Source organism: Mastomys coucha, unplaced genomic scaffold, assembly GCF_008632895.1.
Source record: "Mastomys coucha isolate ucsf_1 unplaced genomic scaffold, UCSF_Mcou_1 pScaffold21, whole genome shotgun sequence".
Taxonomy (NCBI): domain Eukaryota; kingdom Metazoa; phylum Chordata; class Mammalia; order Rodentia; family Muridae; genus Mastomys; species Mastomys coucha.
Window position 1 is genome coordinate 109,308,811 of NW_022196904.1, and position 25,747 is coordinate 109,334,557.

General features: G+C 38.8%; 1 protein-coding gene and 1 long non-coding RNA gene across 4 annotated transcripts in view; one reads left to right on the forward strand and one right to left on the reverse strand.

Annotated features, from left to right (window-relative positions):
* The window catches only part of LOC116102885, a 7,993-nt gene extending 3,974 nt beyond the window's left edge, over nt 1-4,019 (reverse strand). Inside the window, exons 1-2 of the long non-coding RNA XR_004123312.1 lie at nt 3,906-4,019; nt 3,463-3,523 (exon numbers count right to left, since the gene is read on the reverse strand). This is a non-coding gene — a long non-coding RNA (uncharacterized LOC116102885). The remainder of the gene's footprint in view (nt 1-3,462; nt 3,524-3,905) is intronic.
* Nucleotides 1-25,747, forward strand: part of LOC116102883 (ATP-binding cassette sub-family A member 3-like) — a 109,516-nt gene that overhangs the window by 2,573 nt on the left and 81,196 nt on the right. For 2 of the 3 annotated variants that reach the window (XM_031388121.1, XM_031388125.1), the window contains exons 2-12: nt 1,548-1,628; nt 1,983-2,247; nt 4,446-4,573; nt 6,693-6,843; nt 9,245-9,504; nt 9,836-9,952; nt 10,455-10,572; nt 14,553-14,726; nt 15,332-15,510; nt 21,917-22,051; nt 25,315-25,444. In XM_031388121.1, the coding sequence (XP_031243981.1) occupies nt 1,569-1,628; nt 1,983-2,247; nt 4,446-4,573; nt 6,693-6,843; nt 9,245-9,504; nt 9,836-9,952; nt 10,455-10,572; nt 14,553-14,726; nt 15,332-15,510; nt 21,917-22,051; nt 25,315-25,444 (1,717 nt within the window). In that variant the 5' untranslated portion in view covers nt 1,548-1,568. The remainder of the gene's footprint in view (nt 1-1,547; nt 1,629-1,982; nt 2,248-4,445; nt 4,574-6,692; nt 6,844-9,244; nt 9,505-9,835; nt 9,953-10,454; nt 10,573-14,552; nt 14,727-15,331; nt 15,511-21,916; nt 22,052-25,314; nt 25,445-25,747) is intronic. The other variant, XM_031388122.1, reaches the window with a different exon arrangement.

Consider the following 25,747-nt stretch of genomic DNA (forward strand, 5'->3'; position numbering starts at 1 on the left):
TTTGAGAATCCTGAGCAATACATTCAGATCATAGTCTCCTCTCCACCAACTTCTCCCATAACTACTCCCCCTCCTTTTCCCTACTTACCCAGCTTTGTCCTCTCTTAAAGATTTTGTTCTTGGTTCTTTTGTTTGTTTTCAATTTGTTGAACAGTTTATGCTGTCGTCCATATATTCTTGGCTGTGCGGTCTTCCACTGGAGCACTGATGAGGTACCGGGGCCACACATCCTCTCTCAGAATGTATCAGTTACTAATGCCTAGCTGGGTTAGGGGTGGGACTGGCACCTCCCCTCTCCATGTTGGGTCCTGATCTAGCTTGAACTTTCCCAGGTCTTGTGCTTGTTGTCATAACCACGGTGAGTTCATGTGTGCAGATGCCCCATGTGTCCAGAAGGTACTCTTGACTTGGAGTTGTGCACTCCCTCTGGTTCTTACACTCTTTGCACCCCTCTTCCACAGTGATCCCTGACCATTTGGGGGATAGCGTTATGATATAGATGTCTCATTCTGGCCTAAGCATCCGCAGTTTCCTATTCTCTGCACTTCCATCGTTTCTAGGTCTCTATGTTGATCCCTGTTTACTGAAGGAGATGCTTGTCTGACAAAGATTAGGAGATGGATTAATAATCTATTAATTCTATGTCCATTTAGAAGATAGTGGGCTCCCCGAGGGTCCTGCCTAACCACTGGCTTCTTGGCCTAATAATTGTGATAGGTATAAATTTCATCTTCTGGTGAAAGACTCCCTTTGTGGTACAATTGCACAAGTGGGCGTATCGTGCCAGACCAGGCATTATAGTGGCTCTCGAAGTTCATAACTGGGGTTGACTGATGATAACTTTTCTCATCTGGCAGCACTAATAGCATCTTACAACATTGTGAAAGCTGGGAAGTTAGGAATGAAGCTTCTGGGTGAGGACGAACTTGATATTTTTTCATGTTCTCTGACTTAAGTGTACAGTGTCTTCAGCAGTAGAGTTTTATAGCCAAGTTCTGGAGTGTGCCAATGGTATTGGCAATTGGCAACAGCTTTTAATGTTTAGGGGGAGGTCTATGAGATCACACTGACCAATAGCTCCCAAAGTGCTAAGCCATTCTTAGCACTGGAATTTTTGTTAGCTTTTGGCATCTAGTAGGGGCATTGTATAATTCATTTTGAGATAATTTCATTTTAATTCCTCTCTCTCTCTCTCTCTCTCTCTCTCTCTCTCTCTCTCTCTCCTGTGTGTGTGTGTGTGTGTGTGTGTGTGTGTGTGTGTTTGTGTATCTACAGTAGTTGGTAGGCTCCTATATGATTTTCCTAAAGGTCTTTGCGGTCATTTATCTCTCCCTATAATTTGCCCTCCCATTCCCTACCCAAATTTAACCCTCCTAATCCAATATTCCCCTTTAAATCTTTATACCACTGAATTCTTTCCCTTGTCTATTGAAACTCTCCCTTCCAAATTTCCTGACCTCTAATAGGTATTCCAAATGAAAGATGCATACTTAAAGATGTAGTAGATAATCTTAATTATCTTTTAAAAACATTTTTAATTCCTCCAGAGTTGAACTCTGTTCAAAAGAATGGCTTCACCAGAGTCAAAAAAACTTTTGCTTCTTCTGTGGAAGAACTTTACTTTAAAGGTAAGTTGGACTCTGCATAGTATTGTCGCAACAGCTCTGAGATGGTCAGAGGGTAATTCTCACATTGTAGTGGCTGCCTACAATACTACTTTACTCATCTCAGTTCCACGGTGGGTCATTCTCTTCCTAACATAAAATCTACACAGAGGTAATAGCAGAATGTCACATAGGAGAGAGAAATATGATAGTCTTTGAATTTTTGTCTGTCATAGAGTAAAGCTATGCTTATTGGTCACCTATATAATCTGAATAAATGAAGTATCTTATCAGCTTACTATATACAAATCGCCACTCACTAAATCAACAACCTCTTGGAAAAACTAACATGCTATTATTGTTCTTTAATTCTTTTAGAGACGGAGGTTTGGGGCTTTAGTTGCTGAGATAGTCCTGATGCTGGTGTTCAGCATTGTGCTTTTGACAATACGCCGCCTTTTTAGTATACAGAAGAGTGAATCTCTGTATTTCCCTGACCAACCGGTCAGCACTGTTCCCTCCTTCTTCCGACTCTTTGCCACCCGTCTCCACCCTTGGCAGCTGGCTCACGTGCCTTCCAACATCACAGTGGTACAGGATATTGTTAAAAATGTGAAAAGCAATTTAAACTTCCATATGAAAGGTTAGTTAAGATTTGCATCAAAGCATGTTATTCAATAATTTTAGCAAAAAAAAAAAAAACCAAACAAAAAACAAACAAAAAACCCCAGCTTTTTAATTGGGCAAATATCTTCTACACAAAACACTATAAGATATCCTCATAGCCAAGGGTCAATTTTCTAAGTAGACTACTATAGAACTGGTTAAATTTGAAAGTTAAGGTCATATAATTTTCTCTCTATAAAACAAAAAAGTAATATTTTAGCATTAGCTGACAAATTGATGGTTTTCTAAGTTATCATCCAGCTCTGTGATGCTATGTCCCCATTCATTCTGAATGAAGCAAAGTTTTTAAAGTCTGAACAAGAATAGAATCAGGAGTATTGCTATGCCAGGACATACCCACAGTCACAGGGTAAGCATGTCTTTATTCTGAAATAAGTGGTTAATTATTAAAAACATTATTGCACAATACATAGAAGATTTTATGAGTCCATTTTATGTAAAGAAAGTACCTGGGGCAGATGATGTATAAAGAAAAGATGTTTATTTAACACATAATTTTGGAGGGTAAGAGAACAAGATTGGGGGCCACAATCTGTCCAGCCCCCACCTGGTAGGGACCATCTTGGCCATATCACAATGTAGTAGATGGCATTGTGATGGAAGCACATTTGATAAGTTTCACATGGAGAGACAGGAGGCTAAATAGAGCCGACCCAAGCCAGTTTTTTCTAAACACCCTCACTCACAGGAGCTAACCTGAGTACTACAAAAGCTTTTTTAGCCACTCCCAAGAGCAGTCCCTCCCATAATTTAACTATTTTCCAAATCTACCTCTTAAAGGGTCTGCCCCCCTGAGTTGTGACACTGACAATTGAGCTATAAGCTCATAGGCCTTTGGAAGACATGCTCAACGCAGATCCAGATCATAGCATGTTTATTTAGAGAAGCTATGTAGAATTATTTCGAGTTTCCAGTTCCTCACTTACCTTCACATTCTCAGACCAGTTTCTCACAGAGGCAAATGCCATTAGAAAATCTGTAGCCTTCTCTCTAATATGTCCTCTCCTTAAATAAGCACCCAATCTACTTCTTCTGCCTCAGGAACATCAGAATCAAGATCAGCTTCTAAATCTCTAATCTCATCCCCCCACCTTCTTAGAGAGTGGCTATACCTTTGTATATACCTTCACAGCCATGATTCATTTCTATGCAAACATAAGGCAATACTTACCATAAGTCCCTTGAGTGCAGGTCTTTCAAAGGATAAACTCAACTATGGTTCCCTTTGTTTGCTAGATAGAGAAAAAAAAAAAAACAGGCTAAAATAATGGAGAATTCTTTAGAATGGACTGTTTTTCCTGTAAATGGATTTGTTTACGAAAATGAATGGTGTGAAGTAGCTGAATGAACTGGATTCCCAATAGTGCTGATAAGATACAGAAACAGTGACACCCGGGAGGGAGCACAGGTGACAGGTATGGAGGAGAGTAGAAACCAGAGAGAGAGAGAGAGAGAGAGAGAGAGAGAGAGAGAGAGAGAGAGACAGAGACAGAGAGAGAGAGGGAGGGAGGGAGGGAGGGAGGGAAAGAGAGAGAGAGAGAGAGAGAAGGAGAGAGAGAGAGAAAGAGAGAGAGAGAGAGACAGGAGAGGGCTTCTCTGGTGAGGACATGGTACCATCCACTGTGAGGATGGTGGAGCTTGTCTCGTGTGTCTCTGGGATCGGAGATTTGCTGGAAGAATAAAGCTGTGTCAGGCTAAGTGACCAAACTCCATGGGATTCTATTCTCATCACAGCAACTGTTAAGTCACTGACATTCAGTTTATAGCAACCCTGCTTCTGACTCTAGGATCAAAATTCTAAAGATTCCAAATCTTTAGAGTATCCAGTGTACTGTATACAAAATATACTGTATATTAAATAACTATATTCTTTTATTTAGAAAAATACAAATTACACCTTTTCTAAGGTCAATCAGGTTGAATTTCAAAGTTAAATTCACCAATCGAAATATCTTTATGATCGAAATATACTTACCTCAAATAGTAAAATCATGAAGTGGCTTCATTTCCCAATTTCAGCATTCTTTTAATTCAGATTTGAATATGACAGAATCATGGCATAGCACTCTTGTTCCTTCTTGTTTCTTCTCAGACTGGAAATCTGAAGCACTGCCATACACTCTGCTCTCACAGGCACTCATTCTCTCTCTACAGCTATAGGGTTTCCTTCAGAAAGTGATTTTGAAGATTATGCTAGGTCAGCTGACAACTCTAGAAGTATTCTGGCTGCTATTGTGTTTGGACACGACTTCACAAACAGCACTGATCCTCTGCCAAAGAAGGTGAGAGAGTTCTCCATAGGAATCTCATGGCTCATGGTTAGAGAAGTGGTTCAGTGAAGACCATATATTGCTCTCCCAGAGAAGCTTAGTTTAGTTCTCGACACCCACATCGGGCAGCTCATAACCACCTGTAATTCCAGCTTCAGGAGATCTGAGAACTTGTGTGCTTATATCCACCCACAGAAAGACACAAGTGTACATAATTAAAAATAAAATAAGTATTTTTAAAAGAGAAACCTCATGCCTGTACTTGCAACTTGTGGAGAGTTAATGAATCAGATATATCATTATCGCCTTTAATAATGAGGATAACTTGCCTCTTGTCCGTGGCATGGACTTGGGTCCAGACCTAACTAATTCCAGTGTCTATTGCTGTGCTAACGAGGAAAGAGTTGTATTCACCGCCTGCCAGACCTTCTCCACACACTGGACACTTGGGAAATACAGACAGCTAAGGATATTACTTTTGTTGCTATCTCCAGCTGTGCATACCTTGCTGAAGTTGTGGAAGTAAGCACATGTTTCCTAGGTCAAAAAGCCTGCTATGACAAAGTGAGTGCCTCTTCAAAAACTCTGAGAATGTCCCTTTTCCACTGGGCGAAGGTCACTGGTAGATGCACAGTAATAAGGGAATATTCAAATGGAGTTCCGAGACAGATTTAAGAAATTACATGGTCAAGAACATATTCCTGTTCCTCAAGGAACTAAATTCTAGTTGAGAACATATATATTCACCAAGCCACACTGAACCAGAATCAGGACATCTACAAATATTGGGGGTGATTCCTATAACTGCACCCAAGGACTGACAAAGACAAAGGCATGCTTTGAATTTAATGCCCCTGGTACTGAGGCAAATGAACCAAGAATGGAATGTAGATATGTATGGAGCCAACATTCTGTGGTCAAGGTACAAGCAGCTGTCAAGGGGAGGTAAAGAGGGGCCTCTAGTTGCTTTCTCCCTATTCTGTTTGGACACCTTGGTGTTCACATGTCACATATCCCAAGTTACTGGCTCTTCAGAGCTAATGGGTCATCAGTGTATAGATATACATTCAGTCCAGTTTCAAACCTCCCATCTTCTGCTTTCATTTCAGAGTCTCAGGTGCCCTGCCCATCTGCCTGCTTTCTGCCTGCGCTGTACAAGTTTGCTTGGCCTCCATATCGTCTCCTAACCACACAAGCTCTCTGCTCTTCCACCTTTCCATAAGTATTCTAAACACACCTTTATCACCAAATTTAAACTTAACATGAATAAATACACCTTTGACTAGGACATGAGCTCCCCGAGGAGGAGCAGCTGTCCTTGAATGTGGGTTAATCCTTCAAATGCTCATATTGAAACTTTCATATAATTACTCACACCTGCCTGTCCTGTTAATCTAACCAATCTCTCTGGTCTGACTCTTGCAAGTATGTGTTTTGTTTTGTTTTTTCTTTGTTTGTTTGTTTCTTTGCTTGCTTGCTTGATTACTGCTTATCTCAGACAGCTTTAAGACCTAACACAATGTAGCTTGAAGTTTACTCAGTTCTCTAAAATTGGTGATCTTTTCTTTCAGTAATTATGCAACTTTTCCCACTGGTATCTTAACACATTCCTTCTCTATCCTCCTAAATCATTTTTAGGAAAGGATGAGATTTTCCTTTAGGAATAGTTGGCTAACATGAAGGGAATATAAGTTAATATTCCCTTTTGGAATATCTTATTTTAGTATTCATGTCAGATGTCTCTCTAGGGAAAATATTTATGATACTCATGAGTTCCTGCTGTGTATGCTTGCTTACTATAAACCCACAGCAAGAATTTAATTGTTATTGACACATCAAAATATCTCTTATTGTAGGCTTACTGTCATTTCCTGAGGTCTAGAATCTACTCAGATACTCATCAATACGCTCCCAGGATTTCATATTCCTGATACACTTTAAAAATCATTTTGTTTTTGATTCTTGCCATGTTTTTTTCTTTCTTTCTTTTTTCTTTTTTTGCTATGTAGGTACATATATATATACATATACATATATATACACACACATATATACACATAGCATATATATACATATATACACATAGCATATATATAGATATATAAAATTTGTTTCTTATTGCTTCTCCTAGGTAAACTACTACCTACGATTTAGTGAGATTAAGAAGAACATAAATAGTGGGGCATTTTTTCAAGGACACACCTGGTTTACACAATTTCTCTTTCCATCTTTGCATCTTATGGAACCTAGAAACCCATCTGACGCAGACGGAGGCAGTCCTGGTGAGCAGACCTTTAACCTACTTGTCTTATTAGCCTGTTGCATTGAAAGGTGGATGGAGTCATATTTCTTCACACCTGTGCTACAAAGTGTTTATTTAATTGATTAATTTATTTTAATATGTTTTAAATTAAAATAAAATTACACCACTTTACCCCTTCCCTGTTTTCCTCTCCACCACTTCCAGGTAAGCTCCCCAACCCTTCCCATCGCCCCCACTCTCAAATTGATAGCTTCCTTTTCTTTGATTAGTATTGTTTTAGGTAGATAGATACATGGATAGATAGATAGAAAAGTAGATAGACAGAAGCAAGTTAGTATAGACATTTTAATATCTAACAAAATAAACTTTAAATCAAAAATAATCAGAAGAAATAGCAAAGGATACCAGGATGACATTTTAATTCTTAATGTCTATGCCCAAAACACAAGGATATCCAAGTTTGTAAAAGAAACACTACTGCAGTTTAAATCACATATTGATCCTCACACACTGATAGTGAAAGACTTCAGTACCTACAGGTCATCCAGACAAAAACTGTACAGAGAAATGCTGAAGTTAACAGACATTGTAAACCAAATGGATCTAATAGATATTTACAAAATATTTCACTCAAACACAAGAGAATATACCTTCTCCTCTGCACCTCATGGAACTTTCTCCCAAGTTGACCAGACTCAAGATACAAAAAAAAAAATTGGAATGACTCCCTACATCCTATCAGACCCCCAAGGATTAAAGCTGGACTTCAACAACATAAAGCTAACAAACACACAGAAACTGAACATCTCTTTACTCAAGGAAAAACGTGTCAAGACAGAAATAAAGAAATTAAAGACTTCCTAGAATTGAATGAAAATGAATACATAGCATATCTAAACTCATGAGACACAATGATCATAGTTCTAAGGAGCAAGTTCACAGAAATAAGTGCCTACATAAAAAAGCTGGCAAAGGGGCTGGAGAGATGGCTCAGCGGTTAAGAGCACTGACTGCTCTTCCAAAAGTCCTGAGTTCAAATCCCAGCAACCACATGGTGGCTCACAACCATCCATAATGAGATCTGACTCCTTTTGCAGTGTCTGAGGACAGCTACAGTGTACTTACATATAATAAATAAATAAATCTTAAAAAACAAAACAAAACAAACAAAAAAGCTGGCAAGATCTTACACTAACAACTTTACAGCACAGCAGAAAGCTCTAGAAAAAAAAGAGGAAAATCCAAAAGGAGCAAATGGCAGGAAACAATCAAACTAGTAGCTGAAATAAATAAAATGGAAACAAAGAGAACAGTATAAAGAATCAGTGAAACAAAGAGTTGGTTCTTTGAGAAAAGCAACAATATGGACAAACCCTTACCCAAACTAGGTAAAAGGGGAGAGAGAATATACAAATTAACAAAATCAGACACAAAAGGGGGAGCACAACAACAGACAGTGAGGAAAAGCTAAAGAAGCATGAGGTCATACCTTAAAACCTGTCCTCCACCAAACTGGGAAATCTAAAAGAAATGGATAATTTAATAGACATCACTTACGAAAGTTTAAAAAAAAAAAACAAGATCAGAAAGCTTCAACAAACCTATAAGCTCCCAGTGAAGTAGAAGCAGTCAGTAAAAGTCTTCCAACTCAAAAAAAAACTTAGATGTAAAATTTCTCAATAAAATATTTGAAAATTGAATCCAAGAACACATTTAAAAATCATCTACCATGATCAAGTAGACTTTACCCCAGAGATGCAGGGATGATTCAACATATACAAATTAATGAATGTAATATACACCATATAAACAGACTGAAGGACAAAACCACATGGTCATTTCATTAGATGTAGAAAATACATTTGAAAAAATCCAACACCCCTCATGATGAAAGTCTTGGAGAGATTAGGGATATAAGGGACATATATCAACATAATTGACATAGTTTACACCAAGTCCATAGTCAACTTTAATTTAAATGGAGAGAAATTCAAAGAAATTCTACTAAAACAAGGAGAAAGACAAGGTTTTTCTCTTCACACTATTTAATACAGTACTTTAAGTCTTGGCTAGAACAATAAGACAACTGAAGAAGATCAAAGGGATAAAAAAATGGCAAGAAAGAAGTAAAATTGACTTTGCTTTTTTCCATTGACATACAGTCCATGCATCACCAAACAGGGGCACAGGGTCTCAGAAGGACATTGATAGACATCTCCCATTTCATCATATGAACATCCCAGTCAGTTCACACAGACTAAGGTGGCTGTATCCTGCCTTAGTCATAAAATTCTATGAGGTCACCTTCATTGCCAGAATATTCCTATACAATACATGGCTGTACATGGGTTTGCATTTTTCTTTGTTCAGCTCAGCTGCTGTTGGTCATTTTACTTAGCGATCTTTATTCTCTCCTTTAGGGTATATCACTGAAGGATTCCTGGCTGTGCAACATGCCCTAGACAAGGCCATCATGCTACACCATGCCGGAGCTGCTGCAACAGCACTTTTCAATGACATTCGTCTTTTCATTCAGAGATTCCCATACCCTGCATATTATCATGATTACTTCTCTTCATTTGCTAATACTTTCATCCCTTTTACAGTGGCATGTACCTTCTTTTTGAATTATCTTGTCTTAGTTCAGTCCATTGTGTGGGAAAAGGAAAACAGATTAAAGGTAACTATTTTTCTTGTAGACACCATTTTCAGTGAAAAATTTGAAAATCTGGCATGAACTTATGAAGAAGGTTGAATTACTTCCATATATTCAAAATTGATAGACAGTTCTGTTTCACTTGCAATTAATGGAATTAACATGAAATTCTGGCCTTTAGTGTTAATCCTCTGTACCTTGGAGATATGGGACATAAATATGAAATCAGATAACATGTCAGTGCATTTTGAGAACTCTAAGACACTGGTGTGTGTGTGTGTGTGTATGTGTGTGTGTGTGTGTGTGTCTTCATGTGTGTTTTCATGATACTTAATTTGTGATAATTCTTCCACAGGAATACCAGCTTATGATAGGACTGAGCAACTGGATGTTCTGGATTGCCTATTTCTTTACCTTCTTCTGCTTGTATTTTATTAACATTATATTTTTGTGTGTGGTTTTATTTGTCAAGGTAAGTGTTCTTTTGAATCCAATATGAAGTTGTTAAACATTAAGAGGGCATGCAGGAGTGCAGGACCAGCCCAACACTTCTAGGGGTTTGTGCGGAAAGGGAAGTTTGGCCTTTGTGGACTTGGCTATAGAATCTCAGAGGCTGCTCATTCTCTCCACTGCCTTCAGTTCAAGGTGGAAAGACCTTCTTCAAGAAATCAGTTGTTTGGTGCTGGAGATGTGGCTTTAAAGATACTTGCCTGACGTATGCAAATCTCTGCATAAATAGGGAGTAATCCTGCATGCTTGTAATCCTAGCAGGCAGAGGAAGGTCATCAGCTACATAGAGAGTTCAAGGCCAGTCTGGACTCTATAAGACCCAAAAGTATTAATTCTTCATCTCCGTGAGAGTGTCACTAGTGTTGACCAGGAATAATAAAATATTTAAGGATATTTCTTTTTTTAAGCCTTTTCATGATAACGCATTGTACCCAACTAAATTGGATTTCTAATTATTTTCCTAGATTGAACCTGCGCCAATCTTCCAACACAATGACCCAACCCTTGTCTTCGTCCTTTTGTTATTTTATGCTATCTCTTTGATATTCTTCAGTTTTATGATTAGCACATTGTTTAATAGAGGTAAGTGGATGACTCCTCCTGGGAAAGAGCCAGAGCAACACACCAAACCAAATGCTGTATTTGAAAGCTCCTTCTAAATGTTAACTACCACCACAGCCAGTCTCAGTGCTCTAACTAAGAAGTCTAACTAAGAAGTCTTGTGGCCTTGGAATGACTTGAAGTGGAGTGAATCTTCAGTGATAGCTCACACTGCAATGCTAGTACTTGTGAAGCAGAAGCAGGAGGGTCAGGAGTTTATGGGCATCCTCAACAATATAGTAAGTTTGAAGCCAGCCTAGAGGATATGATATTTTGTCAAGAAGAAGAGGGTGAGGAAGAGGAGGGGGAGGAGGGGGAGGAGGAGGGGGGGGAGGAAGAAGAAGAAGAAGAAGAAGAAGAAGAAGAAGAAGAAGAAGAAGAAGAAGAAGAAGAAGAGGAGGAGGAGGAGGAGGAGGAAGAGGAGGAAGAGGAGGAGGAGGAGGAGGAGGAAGAGGAAGAGGAAGAGAGGAAGAAAAGAAGAAGAAGAAATGGACTACAGTGGGTGAGAATGAGAATTGATAAGTGCAGCATTCATGTGGTGGTCTGATCATATTTGATCATACTTAGGGATTCTTTCTAGCCTTGGACTATCTTTTGTATGGTATCCATCTAGCCCTTTCTCCACACATTATTAAGATGAAAATGGCTTCTGAATTGGAGGGAGCAATGGCTGCATGTATCAGATGACAAGAAAAGCAAGGAAAAAACAAGAATTGTTCCTTGCACTTAAACCCTTGTGTAATTGAAATGCAGTGATTACCCCCACAGAGCTGGCATTGATCTTTGGTGTATGGATCTCAGAGTCACATGTACAAAAATTATTTTGGGGTTTTCCAAAGAAGCAGAAACAATGGAAAATAAAGGGTATCATGATGAATTGGTTTATTTGTTTATGGAGGCCAAACAGTCCCACCATCTGAAATCTGTGACTGAGCAAGGCAGGAAAGCCAGTAATGAATTCCAGTATGAGTCCTAACACCCCAGAATGAGGGGAGCCAATGGTGTTAGTTTAGTCCCAGGGCAGGACAAGACTGATGTACTGGCCATGAGAGCAGTCAGGAAGAAAAGGAGAATTCTTTTTCTCTCCAATTTTTGTTCTTAGTGTAAGACGACGTATGCTCATATAAGGTAAGGCAACCAGATAGGTTTGCAAGTCCAGAGATTAAAATACTGACCTCAACTGGAGGCACCTAGACACACCCAGAAATAATGTTTACTCTGTGTGCCCCACAGTACATTAATGATGACATGGGAAACTAGTCACCAGCAAAGGACACACACAGAGCAATGAAAATTACTAAATCACATCATACACAAAAAAGGGTCATAGGTCACAGCATCACAAGTAAAGATGGACTTGGGTAGTAGGTAGGTTTTGAAAGATTTTTAAATGATTGAAAGATGAAAATAGAAAAACACCAATGGGTAGATATTCACTCCTTCAGCCTTGAATCGTTCATTCATACATTCTTACTTTGGGTTAAATACTTTGTGCTTAGAGTCATCTCTAACAACAGAGACAAATAAAGCTTTCTTTCTCACCCTTAATTCACATGCCAAGTTGGTGTTTGTTTGTTTGTTTGTTTGTTTGTTTTTGTTTGGGTGTTGTGGGAGTAGGGTGAAGTTACAGTCCTGTAGGAACATGAGAATTCCTGTTTTTTCTATGTCCTTGCCAGTTGTCAGCACCACAAAAGAGAAATTAATAGTAAACTTGCATTTCATCAGTTTCTAACGAAGCTTAAGTGTGTCTAATGAGTCAGATTCTCCTCTGGACAATGTGGCCATGCTGGGCAGGTATGGTAGCTCACACTTATGATCCCAGCACTCCAGAGGCTGAGGTAGGAAGAGAACCAAAAATTGGAATGCAGCCTGGTCTACAAAGTGAGTTCTAGGCATGCCAGGGCTACATAGCAAGGCCTTACCTCAAAAATTACTCACAGTTTCCTTTGTTTATTGAAATCTATCATATTGTCTGATAGTTTAGCCATTTCACTCTCTCTGGATGTTGGAATGAATGATTTTTTTTCTAGACTCTCAATTAATATGTATCTTTGGACTTCCAACACCTTCTGCCTCCTTTGCTGCTTCAGGATTTAACTCATGCTGTTGCATTAAATCCATGTAAACAAGGTAACTACTGGTCAGGAAGGAGTTGCATCTGACACTCAGCCATCTATTTTATATGCCTCATCCGTTGCTTCCTTGTATCTTCCACTTTGATTCTCATCTCATTTCTTCTTCTATATTGCTTCTGGTTATTTTCCATTATAAATTATAATTAATGCCATATTGTGAGCAATTTATGACTTCAGCATCAATGATGATAAAAAAATACTTCTGTAGAGATCTAGCAAGTATTAATGGTACATCCTCTCCTCTCAGAAAGATAACTGGAGTGAGGATGTTCTCCTCAGCTTTTTAGTTATTAGTAGTAAATAATAAAATAACAAAAAAAAAATTATTGAGGACGCCAAGCTCCTGATGTATATTCCTGGAACCAGGAAGTCTCTCTCACATTGTTGAAGGCTGGCTTTGCCTCATACAGAATTCTTGGTTAACACATCTTTGCTTTGTTTACACAACATCCAACGTCCTCATCCCATGACTTCTCACCTCTAGTTTTACAGGGGGAGGTATGCTGCCCTCTTGTACTTGACAATGCCCTCCCTTCATAGTCTATATCCTTTTGTTTTGTTTTCTAATACTTCCAATGTAACTCAGGACCTCAGGCACCCTACCATTGAGTAACGCCCCCAGCACTTTATTTGGCCAACTCTCTGCCTTTTAAGCTCGAATGTCTTTATTTTGGATGTGTCTCAGTCTAAGTTTCTTTGACTACCCTACTTGAAATTGTGGGTTTTCTTATTGTTGATGTTTCTAGATGAGGTGTATGCCTTTTTTTATTTTAAATGTAGTGATTTTCACCCACAGTTCTTCCAATCTAATGCTTGCCTTCTTCTTCTGTGATGCTGTTTGCATATGGTGGTGACTTGACAGTGATTCCCAGATCTCTTAGACTCTGCCAAGCTTTTGGTTTTTTCTTTAAGCTCCTTAAGATTGTATAATGTTTATTGTACTATTTTAACTGCTGATTTCTTTCCATTTGTCTCCTCAGACATGTAAATTCTTCATTTTGTATACTTTAGTTTACAATGTGAGCATATGTTTAGTTCATTTTCAGAATTTCCATCACTTCATTGATAGTCTCTAAGTAGATATCTTTTTCCTACCCACCTCTGTTTTTCTTTTCGGAAACTGAGCATATTTAAGACTGGTGGTTTATAGTCTTTGTTTAATAAGTTCAGTATTTGATTTTCTCAGGGGCAAGTGTTTTCTTTCTGTTGTTTGTTTTCTTTATCTTTTTGTATTTGAATAACTCATACCATTTTGTTTGCATGCTTCATAATTCTTTGCTGAATTCAGCAATATTTCAACTATTTTTAAATAGTAAATCTGAAAATGAATTGCATTTTGGACTCCTAAATACTCTAAGACCCATCTATTTGGGGTTTTGTTGTTGTTTTAAACACTAAACTGTAGTTTCCTGATTTATCTAAGAATACTTCTTTTCATCCATTACCACTACATGGACTGAATCTCATAATACCTGGAGGAATATTTTGATTATTCCAATAGTTATAATTTCTAAGGTTGATTGGTAATAAATAAAATTGTAAATTTCTAATAACTGGTATGATGCTCATAATCATCCCATACAGAATGAATAATTTCAGAAAAAAAAAGAGCTCCTTATGTGTGTGATCACAACCCTTTTTTCAGAAATATCCAGTGTACACACTGCATTCCAGGCATTTATGTCCTGGGAAAAACAGTGGTAGACAATACGAACATGTTCGTTATTTGTAATGCCTATATCAGTGTACACTTGGAAAAAAACCAAATTTATATGTTACATTTTTCAAAATTGCTTAAACTGACCACCCTCCCCTTTGTGTTTGCAGCCAGTCTGGCCATGAGCATGGGAAGTTGCTTGTTTTTCCTCACCGTCTTACCGGCTATCACAATGCATCAAAGCTTTGAGCACATGCCATCCAAGGAGAAGCTGATGTGGTCCTTTGACTTTAATATTGGGATGGCTTTTGGATTCAGATTCCTAGTCAATGCAGAAGCAAAGAGTGAGTAGTGAGTGACCTTGTAAAATTTTCCCGGGTTCTAGAAGATACATCGTTGATATCTTACTGGTTATTCATAGTTTAATTTTGATTAATTTACCTTCAATTGCTAAACTGTCCTCCAAGTTTTTCTTCTACTTTATACCAGCATATTAAGTGTATGAGTAGCTTCACAGTCTCTCTGGGAGTCCAGAAGTTTCCTTCCTGTTTCTGCTGGAGCAGGCATCTATCCCTACACTTCAGTGATAGCATTTCTCCAAAATGATACATTCCAGTGAGATGTTAGCATGCATCATAGTGAGGAGGTAAACCATAATGCTGATACATAGTTCTGCTTATTTTTATTAAGTTCCATTTTCCCAAATTTTGTGTAGTTCATTTCTATTCCATTCATGTTCAGTTGTTTCTCTGTTTGCATATAGTGAGAGACACTTTCAGGTTACTTATTCAGGTAACCTCTTGGAATCCTAAATTCTAAGGTTATCAGAAGGTAGTAGACTCACATAGAAACATCTAAAAAGGACCAACAAGTGATTCAATTATGATACAGATGTAGAGCTATCTTAGTCCCTCTGGTACCTAATTGAGTGTCTCATGCTTTGTCTTAGAAGCTGGAGTGAAATGGAGTAACATACTCTTATCAACGGATTCAGACAACTTTTTATTTGCCTATGTGCTAGGAATGCTTTTAGTTGATGCTTTCATATATGGCCTTGTGGCTTGGTATGTAGGAGCTGTCTTTCCAGGAGAGTACGGCGTACCCAAGCCATGGAACTTTTTCATGATGGTGAGTCTTGGTGCCTGTTATTTTTGGATGAATCCTTGTGAATTTGTTCTAAAACATCTTAAAAGAAAATCACTAGTCAGTTTTATACTATTACTGAGGTAGTAGAACAGGCAAGAGAACCATTCTTATCTGTGTTCCTGCTATACTAATTCATTACTGTTTTCCTCATACAGTCTGAGCCCTCATATACATACATATACATATGCATGTGCATGTGTATATGCATATACATATACATATATATTTATGATGTAGGTAAGATCTTAGAGTCCTAAATTATTATTGCAGATATCTATAATTATATGTGAGGGAACAAAATCTATGGGTAAGAGCTGAAAACTAACCAAACTGTACAACTTGTGAGTGATCAATCCACAGCACTTGCAGGACTGTGTTACAGAAAGACTATGTATTTGTAAAGAACTTAGCAACACTGCAACTCTGGACATTAACACAGAGAAACTAAACATATTTGGATCCTTACCACTGTCTTTTGTCTGTATTTCTTACCATGACAGCTACAGGAAATAGTATAAAAAACTAGGGCCTATATGTTGCTCAGATAAGATCTGATATAAGACTCTATGTGATTTCAGTTTGTACTAGTTTTCCTCTATCCTGCTCAAGTATTTACTTTTGGAGGTGCAGGATTTTTTATTTTTGAGATAATAATTTTAATTACATTTCTCCCCGTTTCCTTTTTCCACACCCTCCTATGTACCTCTCTCTATTCTCCTTCAAATCCATGGCCTCCTTTTAAAAGACTAATTGTTATTGCATGTTTATGTGTATATACACATAAATCCTTAAACATAGTCTGTTCAGTCCACTAATGCTATGTGTATATGGGATTTTTGGTAAATAATTAATAATATTATATCTGTGGCTCTTTTAGATGTCCTTTTCATTATTTAACCCAGCTCCATCTTCTTCTGCATTTACTTCTCTTCCCCTTCCATCAAGAGTCTGTCCTTTTCCCTGTCAGATCCCTTGTCTCTGCTAGTCCCCTTTATGTTCTTCTCACTTTCTTCTGTAATTACCCCCTCTCCCTTCCTAAGAAGCCCACTCTTTTCCCATTTCCCTGATCAGATCATTTACACCCTGCCTTTTCCATCTGTGTTGCTCCCCAATGCTGGCAACAGTTCCATTTTACCTTTCTACTTTCTGTAGTTACTAAAAAACAAAAACCTATGCTATGTATTTATATCTGAAGATTTGGAACTAGGAGCCCAATAAAAGAGAACATGGGATTTTTGGATCTGGTTTACCTCATTTAATATGATCTCTTCTAGGTCCAACTATTTATCTGCAAAGTTAATAATTTAATTTTTTGTTACAGAGGAGTAGTTTTCTTCAGTGTGTTTGCCAACTATTTTCATTACTCATTAATCAATTGAAGGTCATTTAGGTTGTTTCTATTTCCTATCTATTATGAATAGAACAGCAATGAACATGGTTGTTTCATTGAATTATAGTTTATTGTACTATTGCAGACAAGATAAAGGACAATTTTAATCTTTGAATTCGTAAAGATTTGTTTTGTGTTCCAGGATGTAGTCTATTTTTGACAAGCTTCCATGTGAGGCAGAAGAGAAAGTGAATTCTTTGCTGTTTAAATAAAATAACTGTAGATATCCGTTAAGCCCAGTTGATGTATGATGTTGTAAGACCCCCGAGAGGACCCCCAAGGTCTTACCCTAGGTGCGTCACCCCACAGACCACAGCTTGATGATAGATTGATGCAAATAGCAAGAGGTTTATTGATCCAGCGCACATGGGGTTGCTCAGCCTCGCAGGGAAAGACAACCCAGAGCTCAGAAAGCACACACCTTTTTTTTTTTTAAATTAGATATTTTCTTTATTTACATGTCATATGATTTCTCCTTTCCCAGTTTCCCCTCCAAAAAACAAACAAGCAAAAACAACAAGAAACTCAAGAAGGAAGATCAAAATGCGGACATTTCATTCCTTCTTAAAAGGGGAAACAAAATACCCACAGAAGGAGTTGCAGAGACTAACTATGGAGCAGAGACTGAAGGAAGGACAAGCCAGCCTAATATAGCTATCTCCTGAGAGGCTCTGAAAGTAGTACCTGATTAATACAGATGTAGAGGCTCACAGTCATCCATTGAACTGAGTACAGGGTTCCCAATGATGGAGTTAGAGAAAGGACCAAAGGAGCTGAAGGGTTTTCAGCCCCTTAGGATGAACAACAATATGAACTAACTAGTACCCTCAGAGCTCCCAGGGACTCAACCACCAACCAAGGACTGATTGTTCTGGCAGCATGTATATAGTAGAGGATTGCAAAGTCCATCATCAATGGGAGGAGAAGCCCTTGGCCCTGTGAAGGTTCTGTGCCCCAGTGTAGGGGAATGCCAGGCCCAATAAGTGGGAGAGTGTGGGGTGGCAAGCATGGGGAGGTGGAAGGCAACAGGGGTTTGTTCTTGTTGTTTAAACACACACCTTTTATACCTGGCAGAGGGCAGATTTCAGCAACAGGGTTAGTTGGCTTATTCTGATTGGTGCAGCTCAAACAAAGGATCTATTCAGGCATTGGTTGACTTCGCTCTAGGGGGCTATTCTTGGCCTGGTTAGCTAATTCTTACCAGCTCTGCACCTGGCCTTGGAAAATCCCTGGGAAAGTCCTGAGTTGAAAAGTCCTTTAAAGGGGGAAGAAACTGGATGGTGGGGAATTTTTGATAAGGTCAGGATGACATTCTCTGCCTGGAATTCAGCACGGGGAGAGGTAGAGGAGTTTTTCTGAGAACAGTTATTTTTGTTTTGGCTGATCTCAAAGGTCATTCTGACTCAACATCCTGACCACCTAAGTTTGTCTTTTCATCCTTGGAGTCCTGTTGTTACACTCACAGAACTTTGTTCTTATATTCTCAGGCAGCTGGGTTTTAACTTTGTTTCTCACACTTTTGAGACTTTATTCCTTCAATGTCAATTTATTCTTGATGTGTCTCTGGTTATTTTTGTCCAGATGACTTGTCCACTGGAGAAAGTAAAATACTAAAATCACGTAGTACTAACTGATGCTAATCAGTGTCTTTATTTATTTTTTTTTAAGATTTATTTATTTATTATATGTAAGTACACTGTAGCTGTCTTCAGATGCACCAGAAGAGGGCATCAGATCTCATTATGGGTGGTTGTGAGCCACCATGTGGTTGCTGGGATCCGAACTCATGACCTTCTGAAGAGCAGTCAGTGCTCTTCCCCACTGAGCCATCTCACCAGCCAGTGTCTTTAAATCCAACAATAGGCCAGGCGCGGGTGGCACATGCCTTTAATTCCAGTACTTGGGAGGCAGAGGCAGGCAGATTACTGAGTTCAAGGCCAGCCTGGTCTACAGAGTGAGTTCCAGGACAGCCAGGTGCTATACAGAAAAACCTTGTCTCAAAAAAACAAACATAAAAAATAAAATAAAATAAAAAAAATAAAATAAATCCAACAATAGATTTTTCTTTTAATGAGATTGGACACGCTGAGTTTGGTTGCAAATATGTTAGATAAAAATGCCTTCTTGTGAAGTGTCCTTTAAAAAATCTCTTCTGATTAGTTCTAATTTAAAGTCCAAAGTTTATAATTTCAAATAATAGGGTAGTGGCACCTACTTGATCCCTGGTCCTATATCATTGGGTTACTTTTGCCCATCTTTTTACTCAAAAGTAGTGCCAAATCTTAGTCTTAAGACTAAGACGTTTCTTGTAGGCAGCAGATAGCTGACTTTTGTTCTTGATCCACTCAGTCAGTCTGTGTCCTTTGATTGGGGAGTTAAAGTCATTGATTGAGTGAAACCGGCCCGCAGTCCCACTCAGGTCTGTGGGTCTCTTCAGCCTGAGGTTAGACAGGACCTGCAAAATGAAACGGTGGAGAACAAAGAGACAGACGTCAAGTAAATTCTTATCAAGGCATCCCTTTACTTGGGGGTATTTTGAGCTTATATAGTCAGGTACGAAATGAAACTAAAAACTCCAGAAATAAAATATATGCATAACGTAAATACCGTCTCAGACGTGGAGATGCCAAGATCTCTCAAACTCAGTTCTCAGGCAGGCAGGTTTGTTTACATTCAGCATGTCCTCAGACAAGTAGGTGTGTCAGCAACCAGGTGTAGCTTCCTCCAAAATCTCAAAGGCAAAACTGCAGTGTAGTGGGCCAAGGTTTAGGCCTAGCAGGTGCTCCATCTCAGGCTGTCAGCTCTGCCCTGGAGCTGAGGCAGCGGGGAGGGAGCCAACAAATGATATTTAAAGTTCTTACTGAAATGTGTGTCATTGTGCTCCTGACTTTCATTCGGTTTTGTTTGTATTCTCCATGGGCCTTCAAGTTTCCATAATTATGGCTTCGTATGTCTGTCCACAGTCTCTCTGATATGCTCATTTTCTCTTCAGCTCAAAATACTGCTTCCTGTATCTTGCTTAGTTTTGATTTGTTGGGGATAATTAGTTTTCCAGGCTGCTTATGTTGAGGGAAGTTTTTCTTTCTCCTTCAAACATGGCAGTTAGTTTTGCTGTGTATATTATTTTATGTTGGCTGTCCTAGGCTTTAGGACTTGGCATGGATTTCACTGGAGTTTTTCTAGCTTTCAAAGTTTCTGCTGAGAAATCAGCTGTTATTCTGATAGGGATACTACTGTATGTAACTAGAATATTTTTCTCTTGCAACTTTTAATGTTTTCTTTGTTATATATACTTAGTGTTTTAACTATGAAATAGCATGGGAATTTTATTGTCTCTTTGGTATTCTATGTGCTTCTTGTTTCTGGATGGGTGTATCTTTTCTTAGTTTGGGAAAAAAATTTTTTTCTGTGATCTTGTTAAGAATTTGGGCTATGTTGTTGACTTGAAATCTCCTTCATCAGTCCCTATAATTTGAAGGTTTGACCTTTTCACAATGTTCCATGTTTTCCATATGTTTCCTTTCATATGTGCAGTGAGATTTTGGTTTCTTTATAATCACAGAAATATTATAAGAATATGTTTTTGTTTTAATCCAAGGTATGGGATATGGGGCTGATTCAGATTGTCCACAGCAGCTGGCAGCTGGCTATGATTTGCCTCATGCTCTAGCAAGGGCATGATTTCTGGATTTCTGGGGACTTTACAGAGGATAAACACACACACACACACACACACACACACACACACACACACACAAGGTTTCTGGCAAAGGGGGCTATTTGGCCAGCTAGTAGTTGGATGCAGTTTGTCGTGGTTTGTCAAGTGGCTGAAATTGGATAAACTGATGGTAAATATCAAACTTGACCCAAGGAACTTGACATCTCTAATCAGCAGGAAGTAGTCTAATTATATAGATATACCCTTTCCCCTCCATCCTTTTTTCTGTCCTACCTAGTGTTGGGGGAGTTGGGAGGGTGAAATAGGGCTTGAGAAGTGCAGTAGAAAAAGGAGCCCATAAAGTAGCCAAAAGCAAAAAACATGTATTTTTTTTAATATGTTTTTGTTCCTTGATTATTTGGTCTTGATCCTCTATTTTATCTTTGAGAGCTATTGTTCTATCTTCTACTTGGCTCATAGAGACTTTCCTTTTAGTTCTGAATTTGTTAGAGACAAAACAGGTTGAGGGAGAAGAGAGGATGTGGGGTTGGTTGAGACTAGAGGTTGGGAATGTCTTGGATGGGATCAGGTGGACAAAGGGGACTGTCCTGATGTACAGGTTGTATTTCCTGCTCCAAGCCAATGTGTAGGGATAGTTAAAGTCTGGGTGGAAAGTTCATATGTAATGTGAGTGTCTTGTGATTTCGTGAATAGGTGGTGAGGATTCTGGCTCACACCTAAGTTGCTTTGCAGTGAGGCAATGGAAAGGCTAGCCTAGACTGGTGCACAGGTTTTAAGAACCAGGCTAAATCAGGTAGGTTGAGGTTAAGATGTGGATGAGGAAGGTGGGGTACTCTCTAGGCTTAGTCCTGGTAAAAACTAGATGTTGGCTGCAGCCCAGGAGATGTTGGACTAAATAGTGGTAGGTGATGTAGGATCCTTGGGAGCCTTGGGGTTCACGCTGCACAGGTGTGGGTGCCCAGACTAAGACTGGGCACTTGCTGTGAATCCTTGCAGAGGCCTGGAGGGATAAAGAAAAATGATAATCTGTTTGCAAGAGTACTGACCAAGCTAGACCTGGAGGAAGACATGAGTCTGCAGACATAGATTCTAAAGGACATGGGGAGTCTGGGTATGGAGTCCATCTCAAAGATTTGTGATTTTAATATGATAGTGTATTCTGAACCATTGGAATTCCAATTATTGTTAGCTTGCTTCAAAATCTGATCTCAAAAATTGTATGCAGCCTATCTCAGTACAAACACTATTAGGTTAAAGTGTTTTCTAGCATGTTCTTTTTTCTATGCCACCAGTTATATTATTTTTATTCCTCTAACTAGCACTCTTACTGGTTTGGAGAAGCAGCTCAACAAAAACCAGAAACCACCCAATTTTGTGAGAGAGTTGAAAGCAAGTATTTTGAAGCTGAACCAATTGATTTGACAGCTGGCATCCAGATCAAACACCTACACAAGGTATTCGTCCATGACCCTCTTCCTAATGAGGCTGGGATTTAATTTGTATTCACTGTAAATTTTGATGTGAGAAATACCCAAATATTCAAAATTGTTACTTATTTATGCTAGTGGGAGGTCATAGCCATTGCATTTACTTCTCTGGAGAAAGATAAAAATATTATCTTTCAGTACTTAATAGTCAATTCTTCTGCTAGAAAATATGCTGATCCATATAACCTGTGCTGTATAGTCTATAAGTGTTGCCTTTTTAAAGTGTAGTATCTAATGGAGCTTTGTAACTTTGAGTGGGGAAACATTAATCTTCATTTGCTACTGTTTTCCATTCATCTGCTGCTTTCTCCTTTGCCTGGGTGGTTGCTGGGGAGGGTGGAAGTGACACTTGGATCTGTCTGTTTTGTTGGATTTTTTGGTAAGTAGGCAGCTCAGGTGATTCATCTGTTTTCTGGCATTTCCTTCTCTCTCAAGGGTCTGCATAAGATTGAGCTCTGAGCTCCTAACTCTATAGCTTGAAGATACTCCAGAATGTAGATGATATTTGTACTGGCTGGTTTTGTGTGTCAACTTGACACAGGCTGGAGTTATCACAGAGAAGGGAGCTTCAGTTGGGAAAGTGCCTCCATGAGATCCAGCTATAAGGCATTTTCTCAATTAGTGATCAAGGTGGGAGGTCCCCTTGTGGGTGGTGCCATCCCTGGGCTGGAAGTCTTGAGTTCTATAAGAGAGCAGGCTGAGCAAGCCAGGGGAAGCAAGCCAGTAAGAAACATGGCTCCATGGCCTCTGCATCAGCTCCTGCTTCCTGACCTGCTTGAGTTCCAGTCCTGACTTCCTCTGGTGATCAACAGCTATGTGGAAGTAAGCTGAATAAACCCTTTCCTCCCCAACTTGCTTCTTGGTCATGATGTTTTGTTCAGGAATAGAAACCCTAACTAAGACAGTATTTATTCTCTTAGAGATCCTTCCTAGCTTTGTTATATTACTAAAAGTCTCTATTTTGCTTTTATCAATCTGGGTGCAACATTTATTTATCTTTCCTCTAGACTCCAAGCCTTTTGTCAACTTTTTTTGTGAATATTAATAACCTATAATACAGTTAGAGCTATAGTTAGCTTACTCAAGGAACATATGGGCTATGGCCATTTCCCCAGCTGTACTTATTATGTGTGTCTGTATACATGCATATATCACATGTATACATATACACAAATATATTCCATATATGTATGTGAGTATATTTTTCCCACCTTTTGCCACTAGGAATTTTCTCTAATGCATATATAGAATACTTCACCATTCCCCGTACTTCTCCTATACTTGCATATCCAGGATTGTGAAGATGTTCAGACGAACTGAGGGTCTTGTATCCTGTTTATTCATTCTTTCTTTTTTCATTAATTCATCCTTGCTCCTGGGCACACAGCAGTAAAAAATAGAAAGAAAAAGAAAGAAAGAAAAGAAAAGAAAAAAAATCAGAAAAAAAAGTCTACTCAAGGAATTTTCATTCTAGTGTGAGTTAAAGTATCTTAGCAGTTAAAGAAATAGAATAATTATATGTTAATGCCACTAAGAAAATAAAAACTGATAGTAGCATAGCAATTCAAAGTGGAATGTGGAAAAGAAATACATTAGATTATGCAAGGAAGCTTGTTTAGAAACCTGACCATTGTATATGCTGGCTGCTCCACCCAACTGTCAGCTCTGTTGAGGGGAACCACCTCAGCCCAGATTAAGTGTGTTTCTCCAGGATATCTTATGTCAATGGCTGCTTGAAATAGATGGCTCAGCTAGACTCTACATCACTATCTACAGTTTGGAATTGGTTCTGGAGACTTTAACATTGGTTAGGTGCGAGATTAAGACTAGGTGGCTGGAAGAAATAGATATTAATGGATCAACACATAATTAACTATAAGACAACCCAGAATTGACCTATTTCATTAGCTGATAGGGGACTTTTTAACTAAGCCTTTGGGAAATCAAAAGCTGTAGTTTGGATGCAAGAACTTAAAGCACTTTTCAAAGCTTGGAGCTTATGTGTAATGAGAATACTTGGGAAGAAACCCTTCCTGCCTTTTGGTGAAACCTGAACCAGCATTCTCATCATAAGGGATGTATTGGGAGGAATGTCTGCTTTAATTCTACATGCAAGGGCTTGATCCCCAGGTCATACAATGGTGTTCTATGTTTCTTAAGTGCTTTACAACTCAATTGTTGTTTAATGATAAAACAACAAAGTATCCTTAAAAGTTTGCATGGCACTCACATTTACTGCACACTTGCACTGACTTTTCTGGGGGTCTATGTTATTCTTCAGTCTTCTGGGTGTTTCACCTTGCTGATGAATTTGAAGGAAAATTATGGTTTTGGAAATTATTTAGCTTCTACTTGTTGCTAGACTGTAGTGGTGCCCTTTCTAGCTTTTTCTACCCTGAATGGAAACACTGTTCACCTATATCAAAGATATTTTAGGTGAGCAGTCAGGGTGGTTTCCAGTTGGTCTGCCTTCAAAGACAGAGAGACAGACAGACACACATACACACACACACACACACACACACACACACACACACACACACACAACTCTGCTTCACCTCTGTCTCTCTGTTTCTGTGTGTGTTTCTGTATGATTTATGATGTGTGTCTGCATGTGTGTGTGTACATGCATGCATGCATGGTCACATAAATATAGTCACATGCCACAACTCACACATAGAGGTCAGAAGACAAATTGTGGGTGTCAGTCCTAGCCACACACCTTCTTTGAGGAAGTGTCTCTATTGTTTTTTGACTGTACATGCCAGATAAGATAGCCAACTAGCTTCAAAGAATTTTCTTGTTTCTGCCTCCCACATACCTGTTGGAGCATTGGGATCATGGATGTGTCCAGCTTTTATGTGGGTTCTGAGGGTTAGAACTCAGATCCTTATCCTTGCACAGCAAGAGCTTTTGTCTACTGAGCAATTTCCTCTGTTCCTCAAATACTGACTGAAGAAAATTGTGGTACTACCAGCTTCATGGTGGTAATTAAAACAAATCAGGAATAGATGAGATTGTTCATGGAAGGATTGTACCCCTACTGTGTAATCCTAAAACTCACATATCTTCAAATAGATTTCTCCTCTTTGATGTTTTTCATTATTACACTCTGTTTCCCCATGAGATTAATATGGACTCGTAATTTGTCCATAAAGAGTTGCTGTGAGTACCTGTTTTTCCTGACTATAAAGGCTGAATCATTCACACTTATGGGCTTCCCCCAACAGGTATTTCAAGAGAATAACACCACCAAGGCTGCCATCAAAGACTTGTCTTTGAACATGTATGAGGGACAGATCACTGTTCTTCTAGGACACAATGGGGCAGGAAAGTCCACAACTCTGTCCATCCTCTCAGGTAGGTGTTCAGCCCAATCCAGAAGTGACCCTTCCTCAGAAGGTGGGGATAAAGCAATGAGATTTGCATGATAGAGTTTAGTAGTCTACTTTGTCTTCAAGTTCATAAGTAATGTAAAAATTTAAAAGTTTGTGTTTTGGGAGAGATATTACATACTGATTAAATACCAATACTTGAAGAAGACAGTACATATTTTAATATGTATGTATGTAAGAACAGAGCGCCAAAATCCTCAAAGCAGAACCTGAAACATTTGAAAAAGCAGCAGACACATTTGAATCTCAGAAATTAAAAACACAAACA